General features: G+C 34.9%; 1 protein-coding gene across 1 annotated transcript in view; it reads right to left on the bottom strand.

Moving 5' to 3' along the window:
- The window catches only part of OTOGL (otogelin like), a 168,234-nt gene that overhangs the window by 49,333 nt on the left and 94,460 nt on the right, over positions 1-24,441 (bottom strand). The window contains exons 30-36 of the mRNA XM_056117469.1: positions 23,953-24,109; positions 23,044-23,070; positions 16,522-16,689; positions 14,625-14,903; positions 11,761-11,878; positions 3,273-3,352; positions 2,657-2,734 (exon numbers count right to left, since the gene is read on the bottom strand). Coding sequence (XP_055973444.1) covers positions 2,657-2,734; positions 3,273-3,352; positions 11,761-11,878; positions 14,625-14,903; positions 16,522-16,689; positions 23,044-23,070; positions 23,953-24,109 — 907 coding nt within the window. The remainder of the gene's footprint in view (positions 1-2,656; positions 2,735-3,272; positions 3,353-11,760; positions 11,879-14,624; positions 14,904-16,521; positions 16,690-23,043; positions 23,071-23,952; positions 24,110-24,441) is intronic.

The following is a 24,441-nucleotide window of genomic DNA, read 5'->3' as shown; positions in this document are numbered from 1 at the left end:
ATAACTTTAAAAATAAAGTAGCAACAGTGATGGTTATAGTGAGGTTCCTATTTGAAAAATATCACAGGCACTACTAAAATCCTGTAATTATCAGTAATTGCCTTGAGGGGGATGTCTGGGGGCATCCAAGTGCCACAAATCTTTTCGATAATCTTTTTCATTCCTTCTCTATTCAATTTCCCACTTATATTTTCAAAGCACAGAAACCTGCTTGAAATCCTAGTGCAATATGTTCTCTCTTAATTCTAGAAGTTTGTGCATGCTTTGTCTGCTAGCTAAAACACTTCTCACTTCTAGCTTATCCAACTGCTACCTCTTATCACTATTCTGAAGTCAAAATCTAAAAATATAAGTGTAAGACTCCTCCTGCTAATGTCTTATTATTTATTATAATATCACGGCAACCTATTGGTTATTCTGTATTTTAGTGTAGAAGTTCTGCTTTGATCACAATTACCTCCACATTTCTCAAATTCTAAAATTACCCTGGGAAGAACTTCTATTCAATTAAAGCTATCAATGTCACTGTCACTGTTCTCCTGTTGTTCATTGATTTGCTCGAGTGGACCCAGTAACATTGTGAGACTTGTTGTTACTGTGTTTGATATATTGAATATGTCACGGGTAGCTTGCCAGGCTTTGCCGTGCAGGTTAGATACTCTCAGTAGCTTGCCGGGCTCTCTGAGAGGGGTGGAGGAATCAAACTCAGGTCAGCGGCATGCGCCGCATGCAAGGCAAATGCCCTATTTGCTGTGCTATTGCTCCAGTCCTATTAAATAAAATAATTTAATATTTCACTGGTGTTTTTCAGACGTAGAACAAACTCTACTAAAATTTTTATGGAACTATAAAACCTGTTGAATAGCCAAACTGTCCTAGAAATAAAAGAAGATAAAAGGCTTTTCATTTCCAAATTTGAACTTACTACAAAATTATAATAACCAAAACTGCATGGTACTGGTATATAGACCTGGAAAACAATGGAACAGAATAGAAAGTTATGAGTTAAATCCCCAGATTTATGGGCAGCTAATCTATGAAAAAGGAGCCAAATATATGAAGTGAAGCAAAAAAAAAGTTCTTCAGCAAATAGTGCTGGAAAAACCTGAATAACCACATATAAAATAATGAAGTTAGAACCATACTTTACACCACTCACAAAATTAAACTCAAAATGGAGCAGAGATCTCTAGGTTAGACTAGAATTTCTAGGAAACTGATTGCAAAGGGTGTTTAATGAGCTGAACAAAGGGGCAAAGACAGCAACAAAAATACAAACAACGGAGACTATTCCAATATTGGATATTTTGTGGTTGAGTTTTCTGAATACTTTATTGATCTTGGATATCAACCACCCCATTCAAAAATGGGGAACGGGAATGAAGAGATACTTTTCCATAGAAGACATATTAAAAAGTGCTGATCATTACTCATAATTAGGGAAATACAGATCAAAACAACAATGAGATATCATCACATGCCAATGACACATATCAAAAGGTCTGTAAACAGTCAGTGTTGACAGGGTTGCAATGAGAAAGAAAAATTCATACACTGTTACTGTGGCTGTTGTCTGATTTAGCCTCTGCAGAAAACAATATAGAAATGTAGCCCTCCCCTCAAAAAAATGAAACAGAAGTATCATCTGTGACTCAGTGATATCACTAGTTGGCATCTATCATCAAAATACAAAAATATTAACTCGAAAGAATACATATACACCGAAGCTCACTCACTGTTGCACTTAATATAATAGATGAGCTTTAGAAAAAAACCCAAAAGCCAAATACAGTTGAATGGATTAACAAATTGGTGTATAAATTCTATATATGCCCAATAGAATACTATGCAGCTATAAGAACACAATTATGCAATTTTGAGCAGCATCAATGGAACTAAAGGATAACATGTGAAGTGAAGTCAGTCAGAAAGAACACAGCAAAATAGCAATACAGAGCCAAAGGCAACACAATGGAAAAATTGATCCACATAATTGAGCTTGTGGGATGAGTGATTGAGAGTGAGTGGCATTGAGGTCCTTGAGAAAGGGAGGTATGTATACTGGTGAAGGGTATGGCACTGAAATTATGCACATGAGAAACATCATTAATGGTATTACAGGTGAGAGAATCTCATTCAGTCAATAAATAAAAACAATTAACAGAAAAAACTGGAATATTTTAACTTTCCTGGATTATAATCTCAGAAGAAATAAAACACTAAATATTTTAAGCTTCACTGTGAATGTTTATTAAATCTTTTTCCTAAGCAAGTTTTATACTGAGAATAAGAAATGGGGATATGCACCTCTAAAGATTGGAATACAGGAAGGGAAATAAAAGCATTCAAAGGACAATTCATTTGTGCTGTTATCTCTTTAGAGTCATGTGATTCATAATCAAAAGTAAACACATTACAACAAATTATAGGCAAAATATTGCTTGAAATCTTCATTATCTATACTAACTGAAATGCAGAAAGGGTTGGGTGGAAGGTATTTAGTCAGAAGCCACTTAGAAAATACAGCCTACTAAACCAGTGAAGAGCTACTTGATGAAACAATGGTACTTTCTGGGCTTTCTAGCTTTTTGAATAGTGCAAATACCCGCAGGTGTTATGAGTGCCCAAACAAGTTACATCATTATCTGTTTAATACCTAAAATTAAAATTATGGCTATAAACATGGGTGAAGGTGGTTTACCTAATGCTGGTTCTGTAGGAATCAGAGGTACACCTAAAATAAAGCAAAATACTCATTGTTAATGTTTTGCTTAAAGTTAGATCCAAATAATTCATACAGAGATTCTCAGCATTAAGAAAAATGTTTCAGTGAAGAAAATGCTTGAGAAATGTGAGAAGGAAAGTTTACAGCATTTACAAAGTAATTAGGCACACACAAAAAACTGTTGAAGTAATATAGTGCAAGAATTTTATAAAACTTGTTTATAATTGATTTGGGGGACACACGTGGTGGTGCTTGGGACTTACTCCTGACTCTGAGCTCAGGAATCACTCCTGGGAGGCTTGCAGGAACAAATGGGATGTGAGGGATCAAACCTGGGTTACTCCTTTTTCTTCACTAAATGATAACTCCTGGAAAGGCTTGGGGTGGGGGTGGGGGGGTCATATGGGTTCTCAGGGATTAAACTTGGGCTGGGCACATGAAGGTAAGTGCCTTACCTACTTACTATATTCTCTTGGCTGGGGTTGGGGTTGAGGGGGGCATTTATTGCTTGACATTTCAAAAGAAATTAAGTAAGATGCATACTTACAGTCTCCTGGAAAAACACACTTGAGGGTAACTTCATCCAGGATCATATTTTTAGGACAGAAGGGCAAGCATCCTTCAACCCTTTGTGTAAAAAAAGAAAAAAAGGTCATACTGATAAAGGAAATAGAATATATTTTGTTTTAAATATATGATTCCAATATTCAATTTATCTATTTTTTTCTATTCTCATTGTCAAGCTAAGTACTGCTCCACTTGTTACCATTCCATCATACATCTTCTTATACAACTACAGTATGTGAATAATAATTTTTTTAAATCATGATTAAGGCACAATTTGAAAACAGAAAAGTCCAAACATACACATATGACTGAAATACACTAAAGTCAAGTTCTAAAAGCAAGGGAAAAGTGCAAATATTGTGATTTTAATCTGTATTCAGTGCACTATATACCCGTGACATATTCAATATGCCTAACAGTAACAAGTCTCAAAAAATGGAGACGTTACTGGGCCTGCTAAAGGAAATCGATGAACAACGAGAGGACAGTGTTAGCTTTTACTATTATACTCCTAAGGATACAAATTTATTCTTTGCAAAGATTCGCATTCAATGTTGATAGGACAAAAGCATAATCATTGATGGTTCTTTCTGCCTATTACTAAATCCTAAAACACACTGAAATGATAAAAGTTTCTGGGTATCAAAGTGGAACTAGTCAATGGATGCCCATCTTTGAGAATGGGAAAGGGTGGGTCCCAGGGAGCAATTCTCAAAAGCATCAGAGTCTAAACCCAAATGTGTGGCAATAATCTGGGTGAGGTGGTTGCACATTGGTCTCTCCGGAGACCAGACTTAAACCCCACATTTTATGACGTTTCATGCATGACACAGAAGCAAAGCAAGGATCTCAAATTTCAAGATGTCTTGGGCAGGGGCTTTAGGGGCCAAAGTCGGGCCCAGAGAAAATTGGGAATCACTTTCCCTTAAGAAAATAAAAGTGGGGCCGGAGCGATAGCACAGCGTGTAGGGCGTTTGCCTTGCACGTGGCCCACCCAGATTTGATTCCGGGCATCCCATATGGTCTCCCAGAATGGCCAGGAGTAATTCCTGAGGGTAGAGCCAGGAGTGACCCCTGAGCATCACTGGGTGTAACCCAAAAAACAAAAAGAAAAAAAAGGAAAATTAAAGCAATGACCTGCCCCCCCCCCATCTCCCCCTGCTTCTGGCAACTTGGCAGTCATGCTCACAAGCCACCTCTGGCTAGGGCCAGATAATCTCATCAATGCCCATGATCCAGAGGCTCATTATAAGTCTCTTGGAAGAGAGCATAAAACAAATCACCATAGTCATACTACTGGACCCCACTCCAGGCTATTTCACTGAGGCACTCCAAAAGGGGCAGGTAAGGCCCCTCCCCAACCCAAAGGACCCAGTGCCAGAAGCTGAAAACCTCCAGATCTCAATCACCATCTCACAGCTGCTCTCCACATACTCCGGCCAAGCATGAGTTAATCTATGGACATCTCATACCTCATATCACTCATATTCCAAGAGTAGTGCACCACATTTGATGGGGTTTAAAGCAGATATATATATATATGTATATATATATATGTATATATACATACACACACAAGACAACCTTTAAGAACATGTTATTAATCTCTTATAGAAGGACTTAATGGCCCCTGGAGGAAATATAACAATCTCCACATACTTTCCTCAAAGGAAACTTTTTTGAAGCATTTTCAGTGGTTTATTCATATCAAAACAATACAAAATAAATTATTTTGGTTTTGCTTTGGGGCAGATGATTGGGGTTCAGGATGGAAATATCTGAAATAAGGTGATGTGAAGGTGCAATGGTGATGGGATTGGTTTTTGATTATTAAATGTAATCAAATATTGTGAACTGCTTTATAAAAATTCAATTAAATTTTAAAAAAGAAAAGAAAATCAAGATATGACATGACTGAGTTTACATTTTTCTTTTCCACCACCAGGACTCAGAACCCATCTATACTAATTCAAAGAAAATAAATGTTGCTCCTCATGTACAATTAATTATTAGTTAACACTTGCTAGAGAGAATTGATGCAAACATGGTAATATAAGTCTTGCTTATCTGTCCCTCAAAAATACTATCAAGTTTCTCTAATATTTTAAAATTTCAAACCAATAATAATTTCTTTATCTGTAAAGTAAAAACCTGAACCAAAATATTCAAGACTTATTTCCAATGAAAAATAGAAATGAAGTGGAATGATAATGTATATAAAATTTTCTATAATTTTCATATACATGGAAAAGAATCCTTTTAAGATATAGTAAACCAAGTGAGTAAAATCAGGCTACAAAATCAACACACAAGAACTACAGCATTTCCATATGAAATAAGGAACCAGAAGAGAAGAAACAAAATTTTAATCCCATTTGTTATAATGTCCAAAATTATTAAGTACCTATGAATTAATTCAATAAAGGGAATTTGTTAATGGAAATTTTATATTTAGTTAGAATTCTTGATATTTAGGTCTTAATCTTTAAAGACCTCAACACTAAGGCCTTGATGTTTAAAAACCTAAACATCAAGAACTCTAAGTAAATATTATAAAATGAAAAGTGTTACATTTTCTTAGTTAGAAGAATTAATATTGATAAAGGAACAAGTTTATCCAAAGCACTATAGAGATTTAGTACAACCTCTATAAAAATTTCAATGACTTTATTCAAGGAGGTAAGAAATAATATTACTAAAATATAGGTATCACTGTCACTGTATCACTGTCATCCCATTGTCCATCAATTTACTCGAGCTGGCAACAGTAACGTCTCCATTCGTCCCAATCCTGAGATTTTAGCAGCCTCTCCTTATTCATCTTTCCCAACACTTGTAGGCTCTTTTAGGGTCAGGGGAATGAGACCTGTTATTGTTACTGCTTTTTGCGTATCAAATATGCCATGAGTAGTTTGCCAGGTTCTGCCCTGAAAATTTAGGTAGAAGCAAAAATCTCCTCAAATGGTCAAAATAATTCTGAAGAAAAAGAAAATAGGAGGCAATCCCCCAAAAATGGGAAAGCTGAAAAATTGTACAGTGTCAAAGGGACTTGTAACAACAAGCAACCCTGGTTCCATCTGGGACACTACATATGTTCACTGAGTGCCACCATAAGTTATCTCTGAACACACTGTCAGGAGTAAGCCCTGAGAATACCAAGTTGGTAGCAGGTGGAGGCAGAGATGAGAGACCTTGCATTGCTTGGGTTATACTATACTATACTATAAAGTTATAGCACTGTAGCACTGTAGCACTGTCCTCCTGTTGTTCATCAATTTGCTTGAGCGGGCACCAATACTGTCTCCATTGTGAGACTTGTTGTTACTGTTTTTGTTATATAGAATATGCCACAGGAAGCTTGCCAGGCTTTGCCATGTGGGCAAGATACTCTCAGTAGATTGCCAGGCTCTCCGAGAGGGACAGAGGAATAGAACCCAGGTTGGCCAGATGCAAGGCAAACACCCTACCCGCTGTGCAATTGCTCCAGTCCTATAAGGTTATAATAATAAAAATGTAATTCTGAAATAAAATCAGAATCTCACACAAGTGAAGTAGAATTGTAAGCCCAGAGACAAAAGTTCAGATTTAACCTAAACAAATGATCTAGATGCATGAAGTGAAGCAAGGAAAGTCTCTTTAAAAAATGTAGTTGGGAAAACTTGTTAGCTAATTGTTAAAAAACAAAAACCTGAACCTTGGTTTTGCACCACTCAAAGTAAATTAACGACCTTGACATTAGGCCCAAATTCATGAAATTTATCGAAGAAAAGAGAGGCGGAACTCTCTTAGATAATGACTTTAGAGGTATCTCCAATGGTTTAACTCCATTTTCATTTTACAGTGAAAACAAAAAAAATAAATACTACTACATCAAACTAAAAAGTTTCTGAACTATGCAAGAAACTGCTGTTAAAATATAAGGACATCAAATCAAATGCGAGAAAATATTTGCATGCCATACATGTCACAAAAGGCTTTCATCCAAGTATATTAAGCACTCGCCTAACTCAAAACAACAAAACCAACCACATCAATAAAAATGGGAGAGTTTCTGAATGATCATTTCTTTAAAGATGATATATAGTTGACATGCTTATGAAAAAGTTCTCATAATATTTTATTATTTAGAAAATTAAAATCAGAACAGTTATGAAAATAGTTTCCTATCAAAAGATAGGAAAGAACCAATATTTCTGGGGATACAGTGAAGATAAACTTTCATTCACTGTTGAAAGAACTGTCATCTGGTTCAGTATCTATGGAAAACAGTATTAGAACTTCTCAAACAAAAATAGAACCACCACATGAATCAGGGATTCTGTTTCTAGGCATTTATTCCCCAAACACAAAAATATAAATTCATAAAGACACCTGCTCACCTGCGTTCATTTCAGGGCAATTGTCAATATCCAAGAAACAGAAAAAGTTCCAATGTCCATTGTGAATAAGTGGATAAGTAAACTGCCGTGCATATACACTCAGCTATTGGAAAAGATGAAATTTTGCTATTGCTACAAGAGTAAATGGATGGAACTAGAAATGTCATGCAAAGCAAAATAAATCTAAGTGATAAAATGCTCGATAACCTCACTCATAGATGGTATATAAAGAAACAAAGCAAGAGAATGAACAGTGTTCAGTGAAAATGAACCTCTGAACTCTGACAACAGCACTGAGATTACTGAATTTAGGAGCTGAGAAAGTAAGAGGAAACAGACTAGAAATAACTCAGGGACCATGCTGGAGAGACAGTGGGCTTTGAGGCACTTTGGTACTGTACATTAGAAGTCAAAAGCATACACAGTAATGAAGAGATGAAAAACACAATAAGCTGTGGCAATGTCATGACAGGCGGCAGAAATGAGAAAAATTAGGTAGGCCTCAGGTTCAGTTCCTGGAACTGAAATAGTTTCAGTTTCCCAGAAATGACACAATGGGAAACTAGCCAACCAAGACCCTACTTAGAAAGTCCTTGGGCCCAGCAGGTAGAATCGATCAGTCACCATGGGCTGTATCAGCAATGACTAGTGCCAGAAATTGTCTTTTTTTAACAGCAAAGAATGAGTAGCTTATGTAACCATATGCTATAGAAACTAGAGTCAGGGTACTCGTCTTGAATCCGCTATGTTGGTGTGGACTTGGACCCTAACTCCAGCTAGCAATAAAATGCCTTGTTTTTGCATCATCACAAAGCTGTCTCTTCTATCTCAAGCCTGGTTTTACAGCAACACTAGTATAAACCATGCTATTTTAATAACAGTAAAATTAAATGCAAAATAAATACATAAATAAATAAAGAATAAAAGAACCTAGGGAAACTGTGGCCACCACAAGGCACTTATTTATAGAATAAAACCTAAGAAATACTTTTTTAAAAATCAAGAAAAGCTAACTTCCCTATTAATCTGAGACATATCAAACCATGCCTTGAGTTCTTCACAAATAATTTCTAACAAAAAATTTGCTTACATGAGCAATAATTTATTTTATAAAATTGGCATGAATAATATAATTCTAACCAGTATGTTATATTCCTATTGTACTCTAAAGTTTGTCAAACACAAATAAAAAATTAAAGTTAATAGACTGATTAAAAATGCTAGGATAGTTAGTATACTTAAATTTAATAAATAGCAATTTTTATACAACTCAATTTTCCAATTCTTCTGTCTAGTCATAAAACCACAGTCACACAGTCATCGTTTTAAAATATTTTCCAGAAACTAATAGTTAATGCCTTTAAAATGGGCCTCACATGGCAGGTTCTCATTGTCTCAAAACCTTGTAATAAGCTCAGCTTCTCACTAATAAATACAATCAAATAAAGAATGTTTCTTATAACAGTATACCATAAATCAGAAATAATTATGTTGACATATGGTATATCAGTTCACATATTTTCTCATATAAATTCTTTTTCCCTTATTTAATTTAATTTTATTTAATTCTTTATATAAGAATTAATTTATTTAATTCTTGTTATATAACAGAAATATCAATTACCTAGAATGAGGATGATAGTTCTGTGAAACCTGGATGAAGTATACTGACTGTGTTAATATTCCAACTCAGCTCACTACTTAAGATAAGGTGAAGCAATAGCTTGACACTTGGAGCAAGAGAGCAGAAAGACAGAGATGAACACAGAAACTAGGAAGCTTTGGAGAGGTGAAGTTTTACCCTGAATCCTTTTTTGCGTCTTAAACACGTAAGGGGAAATTTGAAGTAAGTACAAGTCAAACTATGGGAGCATTGAGGATCTGATCTAACCACTTTGAGAAAGGATGGACTATACCTTAAAAAATAATAGATGGAGTTATAGCACAGTGGGTAGGGCATTTGCCTTGCACATTGCCAACCCGGGTTCAATTCTCAACATCCCATATGATCCCCTGAGTACCGCCAGGAGTGATTCTTGAGTGCAAAGCCTGAAGTAACTCCTGAGGATCACCAGGTGTGACCCCCAAAGCAAAAACCAACCAACCAAACAAACAAACAAAAACCAGATTATTCAGGAACCACATACCCCCTACCACTGCCAAAATCCTGTCTTCCTTGCCTTCCTCATCAGAGGAACCTAGCAAGTCTCCCTCCTCCCAAGGGCTCCCAGACAAGGCATCAAAAAAATGTGTGAATGTGAGTATAAAAGACTTCAGCTTTATGGATAGTATCAATTCCATTTAATTAATTCATTTATTATATACAGAGAAATACCATGTACTTCTTCCTGATTTCCTATCCCTTCATACTCAGTTACTCTTATAGTGATTCAAATTCAAAATTAACTGGCTATAAATGTGGCCTCTGACAAACTGTGTGGTTTCTCTGTGCCTCATTAGGGTTTTCTCCTCTGAAAATGGGAACAGTGAGATTTCCTGTTTTATAGCACCCAGACAGTGATGTTAGGTTGTAAATATTGAAATGCGCACTGGTATTGAGGCTATTCCTCACCCTCTTTCCGCTGCATTGACCTCATCTGTTTTCACTGCTGTACCCTTATTAAAGCCAGTGAGATCCTTCAAAGAAAGGTTGTATGTACCGCATTACCTGTATTAATATGTCCAGGACCTTTCTTGGTATAAATGCCTAGCATAAATTGACTTTTAAAAAAATATTCCCTCAGGTTATTGTTTTCATTTTTCTGTTCTCTTTTACAAAAAAAAACTTTTTTAATGTATTTGCAACAAATTTCCAATTTTCTCTTCTTATTCGAGGAATAACTTTTACATCCAAATTTAAAATCAACCAAACCTAAGTTCCTGACTTTTCCTCAATATTTCTCTTAATATTCCCTTAATTTCATAAATGTTAATTTTGTCCTTCTACTAAATTGAATTATTCAAGTTATCTGCTTAATATTCATAATCACAAAATACATAAATTAAATATTTTATAATATGAAATTATAATTACATAAAATCCATATTATATTATAATTTTATAATTCATTTACAAGAGGCTTTAACTCCTCTATTTTTCTAATTTTTATAACTCAAGTTCAAACTGTATTCAAAATATGTTCACTTTTTATATAACTTTTAAGGCCTAATTACATCTTCTATATATCTTATTTTGTATGACTCAACAAGTTTATACTCTCGTTTTCTTCTCATTTCTTCATTTGCTTTTCATTTTCAATACAAAAGCCAAAAATAAGATTTTTTGAGGGGTGTGGGGCACAACCAAGTTGCTTAGGACTAACTCCTAGTTCTGTGGAGGGACCCAGGAAAACATATATGGTTCTGGAGATTGAATCCAAGTCAACTACATGCAAGACAAGTTTCTTATCCTTTGTACTATCTCTCCAGTACCAAAAAATATAAATTAAATTATATACATCCCCAAGCACAACAGGGCTCAAGTCTTATCTGATTTGTCTCCAGAGACTGCCCAGTCTCTGCCCCTATTTTTCTCAGATATTTTCACTTATTATTTACTATCTTACTCTGCTTACTCGGTCATTTCAGACTTATCTCATTATCAGCATGTTTTCCACTAAACATCCAGTGTTGGTTAGTGTGCACTCGCGCATCTCGCACGTGCACGCGCGTGCACACACACACACACACACACACACACACACACTTTTGTGTTCTTGCGTCCCTGCATTCCCTACCATCCTCAATTTTTTTCATAAGACACAACACAATGTTGCATCAAACATATCACATTGAACTACTTGTTGCATTAAACATTTTTATTTTCATTTATTCTTTGCCCATTCTGAGAAAACAATTAGTTACATAAGGATAACTATTTTGTCTCCTTTGTTCCCTGATGTATTTGCTAAAAGAATTCCTGACATATAACAGACCCTATATATAATTGTTTGAATAAAATAAATAAAATTTATAAATTGCTTTATAGCATATACAAATGTTCTTTCAAATTTTTAATTTTAAAACGTTGTTAAAAATAAAAGCTGTTGATAAGTGATAGAACTTTCCCCTGGAATCATTATAACTTACGGAGGAAGAAATTTACAGTCTAGTGCTTCTGGGTCACTACATGTTTTAAAGCAGGGAGTTGCACAAGGTTCATATCTCCATTCACACATCCTCCTGTAAGGCACGGCTGCCTGGAGTTCTGGAGTATAGAAAAAAAAATGGTATTGAGTATAATTTTAATCTGTAAATGAAAATATAAAGTATTTGTGACATTTATCTTCCTGGTTTTCAGACCTTTTTTGAACATATGCTGTGGGCAAAAGAGGACTGCATTGTACCTGCTTAATAATAAAAAAGAAATTCATGTCACATTTAATATCTAAATATTAATATATCTTCCAAAGATTTTTCAAAGAAAGCAAATGAAAGAAACAAGGTAAAACATTTTCATTTTCTTTTTGTTTAGTTGGTTCTTATTGATAGATACTTTCTTAACAATAATAGATGTTTGGAATTTTATTTCTTGTAATTTTTGTCCATCAGTTAAATATGTCATAAAAACATGCCCATTATTATTTTAGCCTTGAAACATATTTCTTGAAAGAGATATTCTGTTGTATAGTAAATAAAGACTTTATTCTATTATGTAGTAAATAAAGACTTGGTGATTTGCCAAATTAAAAAGAAATAGGAAATGGCTGACCCAAAGACAAGTTTTTAGATATTAAACTTAGGAAGAACACTTAATTTTTGTTCTTGAAGTACATAGCATATTGTCTCATACATGAAAGGTAACCCAAACAAAAGAATGGATCTCAATAATACAATCATCAAACCTCCCTATATTGAAAATGTTTTGCCTGTATTTTTTTGCTAACACTTTCAAAATGCAAGAAGCATTTTTTGTATTTTGTGGTTAGACATCTCCTTTCTACAGCATGGGCTTTACACAGCCATTGAAAACTGTCTCTTCAAAGTAGAAGTTCACAAAGAAAAACAGGTGAAGAATAGGCTTATATTTTCAGATTTCAGATATAGAATTCAATGTGAAAAGGAAAATAAGACTTTTTGCAAAGCATTTATGAATCTACAGACTAGAATGATTGTTAGTTGTGTATTATGGATCTTGACAGATGACGACCCATCATCGTTATAGTGCTATAGTATAATATAGTTCTAGATTTGGAAGAACACAAAATCAGTTTCAGATATTTTGTTTATGACATTGGCTGCAGTTGTCCAAAGTTCATGAAGAGAGCTGAAAAGAATACAATGAATAAGTTGCTTGCCTTGTAAGCAGCCCACTACGGTTCAATCCCTGACAACCCATATGGTCTTAGGTGCCCTATTAGGAGTGATCTCTGAGTCAAGAACCAGGATTAAGCCCTGAATACCACTGAACGTTGCTCCAAAACTGAAATCCAGAACCAAAATAAAGTTCAAGAGGAATCAGTGAATCCAATTTTGGTAGGATAGATGTCCAGATTGGAGTGGAAAAGGTATGTTCAACTTTTAAATAATTTCAAGCAAAATTATCACAACTGTTGTATAGAATATTGCATGGCATGTAAGTGACTACTTTGCTCATTGAGTCCAGGAATCTTCCTTGATAGGCAAACATTTGAAATTCAGTAGATTCTTCTAAAGTCCTGGGCCACAGAGATAGTACAGACAGTAATGTGCTTGCTTTGCATGCAGCTGATGGAGGTTTGATCTTGCTGAACACTGCATATGGTCTCTGGAATCACACCAGTAGTGCTCACTGAGCTCAAAGCCAAGAGTAAACCTTGAAACCAGGTGTAATTCCCCACTATCACCAAAGAAAAGTTAAAATTCATAGAGTCAAGATTGATAGAAATCTACCTGCAATGTAAGTAGCATATGACCAGTTCTCTTAGATTTAGAAAATTAACTAGAATAAAATATTTTGGGGACACCCCCAAAATATAAAACTCTTACATTTTTAGGGTCTTGAGCAATAGCACAGCGGGTAGGGCGTTTGCCTTGCAAATGGCTGACCCAGTTTCGATTCCCAATATGCCATATGGTCCCCCGAACACCTCCAGGAGTAATTCCTGAGTGTATGAGCCAGGAGTAACCCCTGTGCATTGCTGGATGTGACCAAAGAAGCAAAAAAAAAAAAACTCTTACATTTTTAACTAACTTTTAAACATCAAATGAAGTGTGAGACTTTCTCTCTGGAATTCAGAAAATTCATAGCTATAGATTCGTAAAGATCTCTAGAAATAAGATTGGGCTCTTGCTCAACCAGGAAAATCTTTCATAGATCAAATTACAGATAGTTTAGCATTCAAAGGAAAGAGATACGCCCACGATTTTTAATGTTAAAATTCAGATTAAAGTGAAATTTTAGAAATGAAAAAGCAGACACAAACAATACACAACCATGAAATATGGGTGAGTTCTATTTCCAAAGTCCAGACAAGATTTTAAACAGTAACTGGAGCAATAATAACAAGTAACGTTAAGGTTTTTCTAATTTTCCAAATATCTTTTGTTTGTTGTCTTTGTTTGTTTTTTTGTTTTTGTTTTTGTTTTTTGGAGCCCCACCCGGCAAAGCTCAGTATTTACTCCTGACCCTATGCTCAAAGATTATTCCTATCATGAGGCCCAGGGATCACACAAGATGTCAAGATTTGAATCAGTATTGGCTGCATGCATGCAAGGCAAGTGCTTTACCCACAATGTTATGGCTCTTGCCTTCTAATATATCAAATACAATACATGACATAATGCCCCTATGAAACAGGCATTATTTCTCTAATTTTACAGATACATAATCCTAGTGACAGAGACCTTAAGAAAAACACCAAGAGCATGTAGTGTTATGTACATTAAGAGATATTTAAAAGATTAAACCTTAAAAATTTTTCTATTTTATAAATCTTCTATTTATCATCTTTTGAAGATGTCCAAATACCTACCTTCAATGCTGAAGCTACTTGAATGCTTAAATTCTTCAGAATCGTCATATTTTGATGCTTTGACTCTTGAATCTGAGAATATGATGAAAAAGCCTTTCTTGCTATATAATTCGAATGTGCTATAACCAGGAATCCAGAGGCCTTGATGGTGGAAAAAAGTGGCTCTCCTATGAAAGGCTGAATTTGCCTCCCACAGTTCCAAACTAAGAGTGTCATCATCTTGGACATAGAGAAAGTAGTTTGGCCTTTCAGCAGATTCCAAGGAAACAAGTGCTAAGGCTATAAAAGAGAGCAGTGCATATGACAATATTCTGGGTTCTCTGGGGAAGGCAAATCATCAACACTGACATTATGAAGTGTATTTATAAAGTAGACAAAAATAAAACTACACAATTGTCATAGATAATTAATGTCAATCACAAAGTTTTCAGAAGTGAATTAAATGATCTGAGAAAGGAAAAAGTGGCATTTTAATACAGTGGATAGCAAGGAATGATCCCCAAAATTCAACCTTTGATGAGTTTTGTTTCTAAAATGTTTATAAAAACAAAAATAATGCCATCTTAAAAACATAGACTGCGTAATTTCTTACAAGGAACTCAGTGATTAATTGGACATGTTTGTCTTGCATGTGTTAACATTTTTGTATGCATAAAATTTACGAATGACTAAGTGGGATGATAGAAAAAAAACAAGAGAATAGAAAGACATCAATTTAAGCGTGCAAATTTGTTTCAGTATCACTGGGTTCTTAATGAGCAGATGTTTTTGCAAGTGATTTTAATGCATCAAGAGAAGGCTATTTGTTCAACATTACGGTCCATTTCCCATTAGTGATCACATGGCTAATGAACAACTACAAAGCATATCAGAACTGTCACCCTTTTTGTTATGTGCTTCAAAATCTTCCCATATTCATAAAGCTCATGATAATATAAAATATTTTCAATTAATATTAATTTTAATTTAATTTATAAAATCTTAGTTTCTTTCCATCGTTTTATATGTTTTTTGTTTTGGGGCTACACTTGGCAGTGCTCAGGAAATAAAATGTAGAGCCAAGGATTGAATCCAGGTCAGGAACATGCAAAGTAAGAAATCACCTTACTTGCTGTATTATCCCTTTAGCCTCCTCAGTTTTCAGCTCCTTTGAACCAAAATTTTTTAATTTAAACATATTAATAATTTTCCATTAAAACATCCTCATAAGTTAAAAAATTAAAAATTTTCTTAAAAAAACATAATTTTTCAAGAAATTTTTGCATGCTAAACTTTACAAATCCTTTTACTATTTAAATAAGCCAACTGGCATATAAATTAGAACATACAATAATTTGCATGTTCTAATTTATATGATTAAATATAAAATTAAGATTTAATTAAGATTAAATATAGTCAAGGAAATTTTTTTATAATAAATAAGTAATTTATTCTACTGGAGAACTGGGAGAACTCTCAGGATAAGTGAAAGTCAGATTCTTACATTCAATGAATATTACCTAAACCTATACAATATATCATGCATGGTTCTAAATGGAGTCAGTGAGTAACAGTGTAGCCCAACTTTTATCAGATCAGAATAGGAAACTAAGCACAAGTGACCAGTAGATGTGCAAATATAGATATACAGAAGCAAACCAGAAAATGTGGGGTCAGGTACCAGGAGACATAAGATCATATAGGATATTAGACTATCAATAAATGCCGATCAATAAACAAAATATTATTTTCTATTCAAAAGAGATAGCTGATTCATGTACCAGCATCATATTTTGTTTTATATTATTTAGGATATCAAGAAAATATAAATATCTTCAATTGAAAATTAATGTATGTTACATAAATAAGAATATAAGCAGAAATACAATTCTTATCTTCAGTTGTAAGTTATACTTACATGATGCCTTCTCTTTGAAAAGGCCTGGAGTGATCATAAAACTAAAAAGTAAATTGCCATGGGTGCTGCTTCTTGGTAAAGAGAAAATGCTCCTACTGGTCATATTGGCTCCTAGAACAAGGCCATTCTGTCCATAACTTGCCAACATATATGGTCCTTCTCCAAGACCTAGTTAAGTGCAAATGAGAGCTATAAGTTTGCATTAGGACAGATGCATTTTAAGCTGCCATTTAATGGTATAAAGTCTAATAACAAACTATTCCAAGAACCATTAAACATTTAAGTATTTTCCACAAATAAAATAACTAAACTCTTAAATGTTAATGGCTTGGAAAATTTCCAGGCATATTTAGATTGTGTAATTTAGAGAATATACACAGTTGATTATGCATGAATATGTATATTTAATGTTTATAAATGTAACAGCACTGAATAGAAGGCTGATTAAAGTTTTTGGGACCTCAAATTTTCTCACCCATATAAAGAAGTTAATCTGGATAATCTATTATAATGCTCAAATATTCAAATCAAGTAACAAATCAAGTATAACTTTATGGTCAGTATCTTGACAGTATCAAAAAATCTCTTCTTAGCAGTTTGAATTACATAAAGACAGAATTCATGACTTTCACCAGTATGTCTATATAAAGGGAAAAAAGATAAAACTAAAAAGGAAGTCAAAGATCTTTACTTACATTATAACTTCCCATGAACTTAAATGGCTCAATTTGAAGTGGAAACTATTTATGATAGTAAAATTACTAATGTATTATTATATTTAAGCACTCGTTAAAAAAAGAATTATGGAACCAAACCAAAATAAAGAAATTATAAAATTTAAATTTTTTACAGAAATTCTACAGAAAAATTTAATTTTTCTGTGGATTTCATCTTATAGAAAGAAGAATAAAGGTTTGTAAAAATTCACTGATATTGCAAAATAACATTTTACATATCGGGTGTTTATGAGAGTAGGTTTGTCTTCCATTCAAACTCCATGTCAGTTAATGTTCTAATATATTATAAAACTAGTTTCTTCAGAATCATCAAACTTAAGTAATAATTATCTTAATAGCATAGATTTTAGGGGAAAATGTCTTTTTATGTTGCAGATTATGTCAAATGCCAATACATTTGCAGTAGCATAGTATAAAAATTAAAAATTATCTTGTTATCTTCAGGGAATTTCGTTCCTTCCTTTCTCTAATTTTTTATCTCAATAACAATGGCAGAAAGAATGATTCAAAGAAATCCAAGAAACAGTATTTTACCCTCAGTTCTGAAGACTAAGCTTGAGAGAAGGAAAGCAGATAAATGGACTAGAGGGCTAAAACATTTTTCAAGTTGGAAGGAAAAAAATTTACCATCATAGGAATAAAGATAAAGTTAGTGTTCCAAGAGACTTTTATTTTTATTTGCAAATATTGTGCATGTGTCTTCAAGTGATCTTTGCTGACTCATGATGGGACATTTTAGCATTGTGAAGAGAAGGACACTTATAAGGAAATAAGGAAAAGAACTCTATTATGAACTTAACACTGATTAGAGATGGAAACTTAGAAGAAGACAAGATGGAACTGAGAAGAGTAGAGAATTTCACTAAGCTGGAAGAAGTGGACTTCCAACATTGTTATAAATTATACCATGCAGTGTTTTTCTTTCTTCTTTTTTTAATTTTTTTTATTTTATGGAATCACCGTGAGATATATTCACAAGCTTTCATGTTTGAGTTACAATCACACAATGATCAAACACCCATCCCTCCACCAGTGCACATTCCCCACCACCAATATCCCCAGTATACTCTCCCTTTCCCACCCTCCCACTGCCTCCATGGCAGACAATATTCCCCATACTCCCTCTCTACTTTAGGGCATTATGGTTTGCAATACTGATACTGAGAGGTTATCATGTTTGGTCCTTTATCTACTTTCAGCACAAATCTCCCATTCCAACCTATTCCTCCAACCATCATTTTTTTAGTGATCCCTTCTCTATTCCAACTGCCTTCTGACCCTCGCTCATGAGGCAGCCTTCCAACTATGGAACAAGCTTCTTGGCCCTTGTATCTACTGTCCTTGGGTCAGTATCATGTTATGTTATTTTATACTCCACAAATGAGTGCAGTCCTTCTATATCTGTCCTTCTCTTTTTGACTCATTTCATTTATCATGATACTCTTTATGTCTATCCAACCTCATCAAAAAATGGGGAGAAAAAATGAGTAGAAGTTTCCTCAAAAAAGAAATACAGATGGCCAAAAGGTACATGAAAAAATGCTCCATATCGCTAGTCATCAAGGAGATGCAAATCAAAACAACAATGAGATGATATCTCACACTACAGAGACTGGCACATATTCACAAGAACAAAAACAACCAGTGTTGGTGTAGATGTGGGGACAAAGGAACACTCTTTCACTGTTGGTGGGAATGCCGACTGGTCCAGCCTGTCTGGAAAACAATATGGACAGCCCTTCAAAAACTAGAAATTGAGCTTCCATATGATCCCGCAATACCACTTGTGGGTGTGTATCCCGGGGTGCAAAAAAGCACAGTAGAAATGACATCTGTACCTAGATGTTCATTGTATCACTGTTCACAATAGCCAAAACCTGGAAATAACAAGTGCCTGAGAAGAGACAACTGGTTAAGGAAACTTTGGTACATCTACACAATGGAATACTATGCAGCTGTTAGGAGAGATGAAGTCATGAAACATGCAGTATTTTTCTAACAAAGAAAACTATATCATTAGTTTCCATCCCCAATCCCAACTGGCTCTAGTTTCTCTCTCTCTCTCTCTCTTTCTCTCTCTCTCCCCTTTCTCTCTCCCCCCTCCCCTCTCCCCCTTTCTTCCCTCCTCCCCTCTCTGTTTGTGGGTGACATGCAGTAGTGCTCAGGGCTTACTCCTCCTCTGTGCTCAGGGATCACCCCTAGCAGGACTTGGGAGACCAAATGGAGGTGCTGGGGACTGAAACTGAGTTGGCCATATGCAAGGCCTGCTCTCTATCTGCTGTACCATTTCCCTGGCTCCTACTGGCTCATTTATACAAAAGGCAGGAGCAACATAAGTTTTCAAGATACAAATATGCTTCAACACACGGATACATTAGTTTGGGGTCATGGATGTGGCCCAAGAGGTTGAGCATGTTTCTTATACATTATGAGGCCCATAAGACTCCATGTACTACCAGATATAGTCTCAGCACCACCACCATAAAATGCACGGGTTTGCATAAATATGTGAGTACAAATAAATAGGAACTATGTAAATTATAATGAGATACAATTCAAAATGAAAAAGACACAATGAATACTTGTGGGCTCAAAGCATCTCCTGGATCTTTAAAACAAGACTAGAAAAAAAAAAGGCAACCAGTTCCAAGCTTCTCTTCCCAGTCTTACTGGAGAGACCAATTGTAATAGGAGAAACTTGTTGGTATAAAAGTTAAAAGATTCGAAATTGGTTCCCAGTTGAATGATATTTTGGATCCAACTTGTTTTAATGTATTTTCACTGGGAGCTCAGAAATAAAAATCATTATCATAAGCTACCAAGAGTATCTCACCCACACGGCAAAGCCTGGCAAGCTACCTGTGATATATTCGATATGCCAAACACAGTAAAAACAAGTTCTCACAATGGAGATGTTACTGGGCCCGCTCAAGAAAATCGATGAACAACGGGAGGACAGTGACAGTGACAGTGATTAACTTCATTAATATTCTTTAGGAAGAAGTATAATTTTACCATGTACTAAAAGGAACCATTTCTGGTAATGATTACTTACATGTACTAATCATATCCAATTAAAATCACTCTGAACTTAAAATAAGCATAATGATCTTAAAATATTAAAGTTTTTTCTTTTTTTCTTTCTTTTATTTTTTTGGCTGACATAATAGCACAGCTGTAGGGCGTTTGCCTTGTGCTCAGCCAGTTCAGCCGAGCCAAGTTCGATTCCTCCGCCCCTTGGAGAGCCCAACAAGCTACCGAGAGTATCTCGCCTGTGCGGCAAAGCCTGGCAAGCTCCCCGTGACGTATTTGATATGCCAAACACAGTAACAACGAGTCTCAAAAAACTGGAGATGTTACTGGGCCTGTTCGAGCAAATTGATGAACAACGGGAGGACAGTGACAGTGACAGAATAGCAACAATTAAAGTTTTATATTTTTTGCAAATGCCTTAAAATAAACAATTTTATTATATGTAGTCTTTGTATTCAGAACTAATAAAATGATCTCAGGTATAATTTCTAAATTCTACTACTTTAATTTTTTTCCTACAGAAAAACAGTTGTTTAATTATGTATTCATTTTTATATACTATATCTATTATGGGATGAAACGGTACCACAGCAGATAGGGCATTTGCCTTGCACGTGGCCCACCTGGGGTCGATTCCTCCATCCCTCTAAGAGAGCATGGCAAGCTACCGAGAGTATCCCGCCCTCATAGTAGAGCCTGGTAAACTCCCCGTGACGTATTCGATATGCCAAAAACAGTAACAAGAAGTCTCACAATGGAGACATTACTGGTGCCCACTAGAGAAAATCAATGAACAATGGGAGGACATTACTACAGTGTTATATATATTATATATATTTTAGTAGCATAGTGCCCAGAGAATTATAACAGCTATGATTGTCCAACAGAAATTAAATTTGATAATTTCTGATATTGTTTTATATGAAAAAAAGATTAATTGTTTATGTTTTTATATCACTACTATTAACAGGGCTGGAGCGATATCTCAGTGGCAGGGCGTTTGCCTTGCTCGCAGTCAGCCTGGCTGAGCAGGGTTCGATTCCTCCAACCCTCTTGGAGAGCCCATCAAGCTACCGAAAGTATCTCGCCCACACGGCAAAGCCTGACAAGCTACCTGTGACAAACTCAATATACCAAACACAGTAACAGCAAGTCTCAAAATGGAGACATAACTGGGCCCACTTGAGCAAATCAATGAACAACCAGAGGATCATGACAGTGACCGTGACTATTAATAATCTCCATATTCTATAATCATCTGTTGTCATTGCATTACTCTATAAAGTTGCTTGACATGAATGTGTTTTTCCCTACTAGTTTAATCACAGGATACAGAGAGATCTTGTCATTCTGTCAAGTTTTTTAATGTCTCATGGAGGCCAAATATTCTATGCTCATTCACACAAATGTGATAATACAGCCTGAAACTAAAATGGCAACTTTCTTTTTAATTCAGCATCTTTGTTTCCTAAAATTATCTAGCCATCTTTGGCATTTTTAGCTGCCTGGCTTAGTAAGTCACCAAATGTACCTGAGGTTTGAATTTTTATAATGACCCAACTTTCCCATAGCTATTATTTTTTTTAAATACCATTAGGGTTCAGAGTTTGAACAGCCACAGATAAAATGAACAACTCCCTGGATCATATTATTTGTATGAATTGGGTTTAAGAAGCTAAGCCTTCTGCATCAAATAGATTTGACAAAATCGTGTTCCAATTTTGCTATCTTATGGCATTTTTGCTAAGAATAAAATTCTTGTCTCTTCTTACACCTATGTCTTAGTTTTCGGCAGTACCTCGAGTTAAACACCACAAATCAGGATGTTTGACAGAGCTAGAATATATTAATTCACGATCACAATCATGATCATCCTGTTGTTCGTCGATTGCCTGGAGCAGGCACCATAACGTCTCCTTCGTCCTAGCCCTGAGATTCTAAAAAGTGCCACATTTAAGGCTCTTTCAGGATTAGGAGAATGAGACCCATCATTGTTACTGATATTTGGCATATCGGGTATGCCACGGGGAGTTTGCCAGACTCTGCCGTGTGGGCAGGTTACATTCGGTAGCCTGCCAAGTTGTCCAAAGCAAGAATGAGATAATAAGATGTCAGAATATATTAAGTATTATTATCAAATCAATGAATTCTCTCTTTGGTCATGTAAATAAGGTTTTGGTCTATAATGCTTACTAAATAAATTCCCTCTGTTATTCTAACATACAGTATATTTAAATAAAAATCTAAACAGTGCCTTCACTCACATATAAAGGTAAAGTTCACGCAACTGGGATGTGTTTCATCCTTTTTGCTGGAGAAGATGCTCACCCACATGGCTCGGTGTTCCTGAATCTTTCAGCCCAGGAGCATGAGGCTGATCGTGATATTCAGAGCTCAGCAAAGCAGGGCAGTGCAGCTTGAATCCATGGCAAGTACAGGCAAGGCACACTCTCCACCCCTTCAGTTTATCTTTTTTATCCTTTTAACCCTACTGTGTAATGTCACTATTTTATTAACTTATTTGTTCAAAAACTATTAAAGGTACCCTAAGTACTGAGCATTTATTTATACACCGTTTTCAGGGAATAAATTTTAACACAGTTGTTTAGAAAATTAGCTGAATTTAAAAATGCAAATTTATGCATTTTGTTTCATATCGAACTACAAACTCTCCTAAGATGTTCAGAATCTTTATATTTAGGAACCAATCAACAGAACACTATAGTGATATAATTTATTTAATGTCACATACCTTCATTGTAATATTCACAATCAAGTGCTAAAAGAAAAATAAAGGAAATGTTAAGCTATATAAAAATAAGAGAAATATTAAGCTATGTAAAAAACTGACAACGTAATTTAATGTGTACAAAATATAAATAAATGCTTATTAGATACCAAGGAAAGAACACCGAATTACATCATCATTCAGGAATTTCCTGGAACAAGGATTATTTAAATATATTGTGTTGTGATTTACTAAATTTCATATGATAATTTTTAGGTAGGCAAATATATCTGCAAGTTTGAACATGTCAGTTTAAAGTGTTAAAATCATAAGCTGTTCTTCATATGATTTATTGCCTATATTATGAAAAGTTTCAAAGTGTCTTATCTGACTCAAAATTCAAGTTGATTTTTCAAATATATGTTTTAATAATTGGTGGAGTGAAACATGACAGCTCTAACAAGAATAGAATTATAAACAATATCTTTAAGGATGTCATGTAAAATTCTGGAGCTGAAATGTTATAATGAAGGGAGTTGGAGCAATAGCACAGTGGGTAGGGAATTTGTCTTGCAAGTGGCAGACCAGGGTTCGATTCCCAGACCCACCAGAAGAAATTCCTAAGTGCAGAGCCAGGAGTAACTCCTATGCATCGCTGAGTGTGACCCAAAAAGCAAAAAAAAAAAAAAAAGAAAGAAAGAAAGAAAGAAATATTATAGTGACAACAGCCAAATAATAAACATAAAATACAATTCATTTTTTCCTCTTATAAATTCGTTTCCTATATTTTTCTCTTATTGTGAAAAAAATATGAAACTTAGTCATTATAAATTAATCTGATTTCCACAAACTCCACAGGATTAGTTATAAGATAAACAGTATATAACTCTTTTTAAGGTTGCTGCCAAATGGTATTTTAGGTAGAGCACTTACAACACATAGTAGAGGATCTCCAGTGAACTGAAACCCCTTCCTGACAGCACTTGTATGCATAAGCTGCTACACTTGTGCATAAACACTCACAATCCCCTCCAAGATTACAGTTGCATGTGTCTTCATGGCAATTTTTGGCAAAAGAAGTAACATCAATCTAAAAATGAAGTGAAAAATCAATTGCAGTATTTACTAACTATAATTGTTAAGATTGCAACTCTTTAAGAAAAATGAATTGGTAAGTTTCAAATTTTCATATTTTTGACTTAACACTGCCACCTAGAGAGTGTTCAGTGTCTCAAACCTCTACATTGCCCAAAGGAGAACAGAATCTATTAGAAACTGAATAAAATGTTAGATTTTAAAAACTGGCAAAAAGATATAGTCGGATTGACAAATGTCATTTAAATTTATGCAGTATATTGTAAGATTTGAGCAATCATTATCATAATATTGACATATGCATGTGGTATTAAGCAAGTTGCTTCC

The sequence above is a fragment of the Sorex fumeus genome, unplaced genomic scaffold (genome assembly GCF_029834395.1).
Source record: "Sorex fumeus unplaced genomic scaffold, SorFum_2.1 ptg000003l, whole genome shotgun sequence".
Lineage (NCBI taxonomy): Eukaryota > Metazoa > Chordata > Mammalia > Eulipotyphla > Soricidae > Sorex > Sorex fumeus.
This window is presented reverse-complemented; position numbering and strand designations above follow the sequence as displayed.